Genomic DNA, 8541 nt, shown 5'->3' on the forward strand with positions numbered 1-8541 from the left:
AAACATCGGTTCAGGGGATGTTTGATTAAACTGTTCTACGTGAAACTTTAAAAACACGACAACTTGTTGATGGTTCAGACGAACATCACGATGGATTTACCTTTACCGTTTTTGTGTAGTTGGAATATTGTTTGTTGGCCCTGATTGTCTTTGTCAAGTTGCATTCAATAGAGTTTGGTTCAAAACTTCCCCAAGCGAACAAAACCGTTGATCAAAAGCTCACAGCGATCACTCAACATACCTGATAAAAGTAGCTTGGTTTCTGTAGAATTCCACCGCTCGATGTTTCCTTCCATGTTTCAGTAGTATAATTCTGTGTTGTGACTGATGAGCGCACAGTTGGCTGGGGCGCTTGACTGAACAATTTGTGTTCTTCGACCGCACGATCGATATCCGACACGATTTCTTGCAATTGATTGCGAATATTTTCCTGTGGAATTTGGGTTGGAGCTTGTTGCTGGTATGAAGCTGGTGCAGGTTGAGCATATGCGGTTGGCGTTGGCTGTGGTTGGATGTAAGTCGTTGGAGCCGATGATTGGGTAGATGAAATGGTCTGTTGAATCATGGCTGTTTGCTGAATTGGAGCGGTTTGTTGAATAGGAGCTGTTTGTGGAATTGACACAGCTTGTTGAATCGGACGTTGAGCGCCCTCTGCAACAGCTGAAGCACGTCTGACCGCTTGAATTTCAGCAGCTGATGGAAATCTCGCTGGCTGAGGTTCATTAATATCAGTTTCACTCGTCTTTGCCGCACTTTCGGTAATTTTCAATTCTCCCAATGACTCTGTAACTTCCTTGGTCACTTCTTCTTGGTTGATTTCGTCTTTGGGCTTAGCAGAAGATTCTGGTTTAGTAGTGACAGAGGCAACACTATCACGCTTGGTGGTTTTAGTTTCAGTCACTTCCTCCTCTTCCTCTTCTTCTTCTTCGACCTCTTCTTCAGACGCCGATTCTTCAGCTTCGACTGTGGCCTGCTTCTCAACGGTTGCTTGCTTTTCAATAGTAGCTTGCTTTTCAATTGTGGCCTGCTTTTCGATCGTGGCCTGCTTTTCGATCGTAGCTTGCTTCTCAACAGCTTTTACCTCTTCAACCTTTTCATTTGACGCATCAACGGATGATGCCTTTGCCACAACTTTTGTTGTGGTTGACGTGGTCACCACTTCTTCGGTAACTTCCTCTCCGCTTTCATCGTCCGTTACTTCGATCACTTCAACAATTTCCTCGACTGTTTCATCATCTTTTTTGTCTGTTTCATTTTCGGCTGGTGCAAGGGATATAGTTGCCGAAACTGAAACAGTTTCTACACTATCACCATTGGCAACAGGCTTTTCTTCAGTCTTTACAACCGTCTAGATGTATTAAATTAACGAGAAAAATGGTCGCATAATTATTTCGGTTCAGTTTTATTCAGACTTCTCTGGTTTTTTTTATAGCTTATCAAAGATACAACAGCAAACAGATGCCACGTTATAGCTCTCTTTATTACACACTTGTCCTGATTTTGTCATACTATTATTTGGTTAAGTTGCAAGCGCTGTCCTTATCGCGCGCGTAAAAGAGAGTGAGAAAATAGCAAAGAGAGCAAAATTGCTCCATGAAAAAAAAGAAGATCGCAAGCTTGAAAAATGTACATTCGGTGGTGATTTTAAGTGTTTCAATTTTTATTGTCTTGAACGTGCTAAGCGTCATCCAAATGCTAAAATTATTCTTTTTAATGAGTCACAGAGCATTGAATTCGAAATAAATTCATATGAGCTTATTGAACAATATGAGAGCTGATGAAAAGAGCACGCAAACTAAATGAATAACATATCGGTTGAAATAAATAATTCTGTAATTAATAAAAAATAAAATAAAATATGGATTATTATTTGTGAGTGAGAAGAAAATGACAATCGCCGACCGTGTAAATGACATGTAAACGATCATTTTGCCACTATTTTCTACGCCTTTGCCGCTTCATTCAGCTTCCGTATGAAGTCCATTCGTTTTAGCTGAACAGCTGCATATTCCGTTTAATATGGAAATGGACCATTTTTGTTCGGAGAAGACGTTTTCCGTTGAATTTCAACATTCTGCTTGCTAGTAACCACACCAGACACTGAATACCGACGAAAGTTGTTATTATGATGATTGCTTTATTGATTTGTTTTTTTCTTCCCATTTTGTAAATGAATTTCGATCTCTCAACGAGAATACACCCAAACAAATCATATGGATTTACTATGTGGTTTTGCTTAGTAAAATGTTTTGCAAATCCTACACGAAAAATGTGTTTGGCGACTATATCGTTGATAGAAAGCGTGTACTAGTGGCGCGTCGTTGGTGCGAAAAATGTGCACACACAGTCTTCAAATAATTTATCCCCACCAGATTTTCTAACTGGCAACCAGACCGCCAAAAACAAACTATCAATAACGAAATAATAAAATTTCAACTGTGATAGCACATAAAACCCAGCATTTTGTCCAAGTGTGTATTCAAAAACGAATGAAAACTTCTTAGAACAATACTTGGCTTCATGTGTTGATTTTCATTCTTTCATTTTTCTCGCGGACGACAACAACGACCACTCAGCACCGTTGTTTATTTTATGCCCGGGCCCACCCGACATTCGTGATCAATTATTATTTGTGTCAACGGCTTCTAGTTCTATTTATTTATAAAACATTTTATCATTTCTCCTCGAACTCACTAAATGCTATATTTCGTAAGACTCAGTTCGCCTCGTCGGTGAAAACATAATAAAGTCTTTCAATTCAGTTGTTGTGGAATCCAACTCGCGAATATTTGATCTACAGATGTACACACTTTTTCTTTATTCTTTCTTTCTCTTCAAATTCATACCACTTCCGGCAACCGCTGAAACTGTTCTTTATTCTGTGTGAATTTGCCTATAAATTAGCGGCTAGAAAAAGACAAACAAAAAATAGCCTTGCTTTCACTCATCAAAATGACCTTTATTGAAAAATGAAAAAGTTATCGCACACGTGCCTCAATATGATTTGCTAAACCCTAAATCAAATTTTGTGTTTGGTTTTCAAATTGCGTTATGGACCCAAAAAAAACGAAAAAAAACATTTCGATACATACTAACATCGTTTGTGTAAATTTGTGATCGCAAATCGTTTTGCTAGCGCAACGAAAATGAACGGCCAATTAGATCTAGGCGGCTTATCGTGTGGCGCACAATATTGTGACATGTTCATTCAAATTCAAATTCGGTAATTTCCGTGCTTGAAACGCCGATTTTCACGCTCTGCATGACGGATGATGACGTTTTGACGGTGCGTTGTGATGTGCTTACCACATTTGTCGATACCGATTCCGTTGTTTGCAGTGATTTTGCAACGTCCATCGACTGAAATTTTGATGAATTGGCCGATTGTTCAACGCTTTGTGCGGAACTTTTTTGCATTTGCAATTTACTTGCAACCGTGCCATGAGCCAACTTTTCAAAACTTTGCTAAATTGTACCCATTCGACATGATGGGACACATGAAATGATAGAAAGAAAGAAAAGAGAGAGAAAGAGAGAGAGAGAGAGAGAGAGAGGAGGAAAGGGAGAGAGAAAAAAATCAATTGAAAATCTATAGGAATCAAATTTGATACGAAACAGATCGATGTTAATGCGCTTCAAGTGTATATACGCATTGCACATAAGCAACCATAAACTGAGGAATCATATACGTTCGCCATAATGAGGAGATGATGCATTTACAACAAAAAGTTTTTTTTCAGCCTGGGGAGAAGGGAACACATTGCAAACATCTAAAATTGTGTACATAGGCACGGTAGCACATAGTTCTCGCGTATGGAACATGCAGAACATTGAACCCATTCCGGAAAAAAATAAATAAAATTATATCATATTTACAAGAAAAATTAATGTCCACATGTCAAAGAGATCACCGCTCTAGAAATGCTTCGGTTTCTCTCTATTTCAATTTCAGTTGAGTTTGAATTGCATAGTTCAAGTGTTTGTTGTACGATAATGAAAATGAACATGCCGACAACAACACAACAAAAACAACATCCATTTCGGAATCAACTGGTTACATTGATAAAGCCATTTAAACAGCAATTGCAATTGACTGCATCCTTCGAGGTGAGAAAGAACCTCGTTTCAATAGGACCGCTTTATTTATGTACATTCATGGATGATTTGGCTCAGTGGCGTAACTAGGAGGAGAGGACGTAATCACTTTCTTCGAAGACGGCTGAACATCAAATTTGAAGACTTTTCTTTTGGTTGTTTACAGAACTCAAATATGATCATTTCGAGTATCTTCAACAGGTCTCCTTGAATTTTGATACTCAGACAAAATAAAAATGGAAGAACGCTCCCCCCCAAGACTTTTGCTAGTTACGCCACTGTTTTGGATTTTGTTATTAATAAAAATGAATGTCAAAACAAATGTTTTCAGAAAATCGAAAGTCGCATTTCAAAAGAGAATGACATCATCTCGAGGCCGATTTTTTACTTGTTTGTCTCACTCTGAGATGATATCACTTTTTCAGCACTATTAAACTCCTTTCTTTCTTTCTTTCTAAATGGATCACAACACACATCGATCAATTGAAATAACATCAACAAAGCATGGCATCAGGCGATAGTAGCACGGCAATACGCCACCACACACAAATAATTACTTTGGCACTTTAGTTCACGATTTTAATAGAAAAAAATTTCTGATAAAGTGAACGCTTGCTCCTTGCAAGCATTCGTATTGCCATCATTCGCCACGACAACTGATCTTTTAATTAAATGAATGGTATGAATTTGTAATTAATTGACAGAAAAATTGCCTTTATTTATTTAAAAGAAAAAAATGTGCGATGTTTGATTCGTCACGGTAATTTCTAACCAAAACAAACACTCAAGCACTGACTTCAAAACAATGATTTGGAGACATATGTACATGTGGCGATTGGCAATTAGCAAGCATGTTCATAAAATTTCTGTACAATTAAGGCGGAAAAGCGGCTGGCTGCTGCGACGGTTGCGGCGTGTTTATGTGGCTTCTTATTCATTTGATGTAAAATGGAATGTCAAAATGGCATTATTAACACCATTGAATGATTTATTCGGCGACAAAGAAGAAGAAGAATGGCACACACAAAAAAAGACTCGGTGCACATTAAATGTTTGTCGATTCAGAATTATATAATTTATGTTTGATGAGAGTAGAGCAGGACCAGAATTTTATCGGTTGTTTGTGAAAACCCCGCAATCTGTTGATATCATCGTTGACCATCGTACACAATGTTCAGTCGTGTGTGAGCGGATTTAGGTTGGATTAACGATATGTAGCGTGTTGAATTTTGTGTTGAATTTGTGTGTGATCTTTCGGTGTCCTCTATTCCAATATCAATCAGACTCTTTAAGACGATACGAGACGAGATGAGATTGGTTTTTGCAATCGGCAAAATGCATCTAGCGTGTTATGCAAGTGCAGTGATCGAAAATTGGATCGAATGTGTCGATGCTCTTTTCGCAATTATCATATAGTATTGAATCGCATGAAAATAGTATGCAGTATGTACGCGCACAGCGCATCCTAATAAGTTTTAGCCCACGCATATATATTACAATTATGTCAATATTTGCGAAAAATTTCTCGAAATGGAAGTAATAAATATATTTCGGTTGTGGAAGCACAAAGAGTTATCTTTTTTACATTGAAAAAAGCACATAAATAACTAGAGCAGCAATTTCATCAAAATCACATTCAAAAATCAATCTTTATTTCATATTCCATTTAGCGAAATTGTATCGAATGTTTAGTTAAGAAGCATTTATATTCCAGCAAACTCGAGTTAATTTTTTGTCTGTTTTTATTAATGCGGCATTTGATTCAAACTTCCATCAAACCATGTCACAGTTGCGGTTAAATTTAAAACTCATCAAAATGTGTTCGATTCAAATACAAATTCGGAAGAAGAAAAATTCCAAACTAACCTCGTTTACAGATTCCGATTGGCTCGATGAGGATTTTTGAACATTTTGTCCAGTTGCTGTTTCAGATACCTCCATCTCAAAGAAATGTTCGTTTTTCGGTTTTCAAAAAAATGTCACAATTTGTTGCTTTAAATCGAACTGCTAACTCTCGTGTTCCTATTGAAATATGTAAAATCGATAACGATTTAATTAGATTGAACTGGACGTTTATTTGGTGGGTTTGCTATGCTTTCCCTACTAACGCACTACGCCCAACTCGAACTACTTTAATTTTTACTCTACGGCTTGCAATGGTTGTTCCCTTTTTTTCACGCCAAACGCTTTTCTAGTTTTTCTTTTCTTTTAAACTTGAATTTGCTTAAGCCAATCAGTAGCACTAAATAAATTGGTTTTTCGGTTCTTTTTATTTTCGTTCGGTTCAAATAAAAGAGGAAATTATGTAATAATTCTTTCGTGCCACAAATCTTCACCCAAAAAAAACTGTTTCAAGAGAGAGAATGAAAATAATAAAACGCACAGATTTCTTCTACTCAATCTATACAGATTTATAGAACGTTCAACGTGCGCACACTACACAACTGAATCGAAAACGATCTCAAAATGATTGAGAATCTCAGATCCGCACGAATGGTGGAAAAACAACATCAATACACTTATTTGCTCGATTAGAGAGAGAGGAAAAAAGGAGCAAAACAACGGCAAAAATGCAAGAAAAAGAAATTCGGTTTTGAAAATTGAAAAACACTCACAAGTAAAATTGAGGAATCGTATCAAAACTTATGATTAGTTTTAATATTGTGAACCACGATAATTTATATGTGTATTCGCGGCAAGAAAGACAAGTCCGTATTGCCCCTTACTTCTTTCGATTAATTGATACGAATAGGCATTCGGCCGAGTGGCGGCACCAGAGTTAGATACTTTTCACAGGCGAACGAAAAAAAAATGCCATAAGCGACAGGCGTGTGTATTTTTGTTCAGCCATTTGTCTTATTTTTACATCATGTGCACCATAAACAATGCGGTGTATGTGTGGAGGAAAGTGGAGGAGATTGAACGAGCGCAAAAAAGAGATCTATATGATTTTTTTTTCACACCAGATCTTCTCGCTATCCCACTTTTACTTTCGTCCCATCTCAATCACTTTCTCTTACGCATCGAACATCTCGTATTCCGATCAACTTTATTTGAATCGTCTGCTTATTATTACAGTGATCACATTTCGAACCTCACAGTTTACACTATTTCACGTTTTTATAAAACGAAGAATTTTAAAATAGAATCGAAAAGGTTTTACTGTCATCGCTAGTAAACCTTGTTCTAATGTAGTCACACGCGTTCGTGTGTGTATGCAACGGATTCTTAAATACAAACACAACGAAAATGAAAATAATTTCGAACATTCTGGCGCTATGAATAACACGAGATAATACTACGAATACGCGTAGAGTGAGTGCAACGATAGCGATGTAGGTATGAGATCAGAGTGCGAAAAATACTTGAATCATTTATTTAAGTTCGCTTTCATTAATACTAAACAACACACGGGCTGAAAAAAGATGAATTTATTGACGATTCATTTAAGAGAAAATTATGATGAAAAGGCGCAGATGCCCTTATAGGAATAATAGCTGCGCCACTGTCGATTTTTCACTATACCAAAGAAAAATCGGATGATATGAACCGGAATCGCGATTTATCATTTCATTTTAATATCATTACTCGAAAAGTACTGCAGAATTTTATGTGAAGAGCGAATTTACACTTAAAACGTTGATTCGTCACAAATTTGCGCTGGGCATCTTCAATTTTGTAACACAAATTTTGATAGGTCCTGAAAAAATGTTCGTATTGGCATATGCAAGACATAGTCTAGACGGGCTATTTTCAAATTCTGAAGTTTACGAGTTTACGACTATATTTTCTTATTGAGAAAGACGCAACGTAAAGTAGTGTACACAACGACACATGAAATTAGATTTCAGGACGAAATCATAACGGAAAATCTTATTTAATTACAACAAAAATTGAACGGAGAAAATTGAATGGAGAAAAATTTTATTGAAAAATAAAATATGGCATCAAAATTGAAATGGTTTTTCATAAATTTTAATAAAAGACACATAAGTAGAACTCAATTGAACTTGTGTCAATTGAACAAAATATGCTGCAGGATTAGTTCACTGAAATAAAAAAAAAACCTTGCCCACATAGAACGTGTGGTTATGCTGAAAATTGAGAAAATTTGATTGAAAATGCCATTCAAAGTTTGTTTTTATATATTAATTTTATTATTATTAAACATAGTTCATTAGTAATAGTACCTTTTAAAATTACGGTAAAATATAAATGTTTTCAATAATGTTTAATATTTTTGTATTAGTAGTACTTTCATCCATTTTCATGTTTTCTTGATTTCAATGGTTTCTTTTCTCGTCTTTTTTTTTATTCTTCATTTTAACTTAATTATACTTCATAATATATAATATTTTTGTGTTTGGTTTTTTTTTTCTCAAAATTTTTGTTTTCTCTCAAGTTATTTTTTGATAAGAAATAGGAACTATATTTCTTTTCCAAGAA

General features: G+C 36.0%; 1 protein-coding gene across 18 annotated transcripts in view; it reads right to left on the reverse strand.

Annotated features, from left to right (window-relative positions):
• Positions 1–6917, reverse strand: part of LOC129574211 (immunoglobulin A1 protease autotransporter) — a 16277-nt gene extending 9360 nt beyond the window's left edge. For 5 of the 18 annotated variants that reach the window (XM_055455849.1, XM_055455847.1, XM_055455843.1 and 2 more), the window contains exons 1-3: positions 6711–6915; positions 5962–6117; positions 242–1348 (exon numbers count right to left, since the gene is read on the reverse strand). In XM_055455849.1, the coding sequence (XP_055311824.1) occupies positions 242–1348; positions 5962–6036 (1182 nt within the window). In that variant the 5' untranslated portion in view covers positions 6037–6117; positions 6711–6915. Of the gene's footprint in view, positions 1–241; positions 1349–5961; positions 6118–6199; positions 6669–6710 lie in introns of those variants that run through there. The other 13 variants (XM_055455852.1, XM_055455842.1, XM_055455838.1 and 10 more) reach the window with 13 other exon arrangements.
• Positions 6918–8541: the final 1624 nt, after the last annotated feature.

This window comes from Sitodiplosis mosellana, unplaced genomic scaffold (assembly GCF_009176505.1).
Source record: "Sitodiplosis mosellana isolate CC-2019 unplaced genomic scaffold, AAFC_SMos_1.0 Smas_scaffold_6150, whole genome shotgun sequence".
Classification (NCBI taxonomy): domain Eukaryota; kingdom Metazoa; phylum Arthropoda; class Insecta; order Diptera; family Cecidomyiidae; genus Sitodiplosis; species Sitodiplosis mosellana.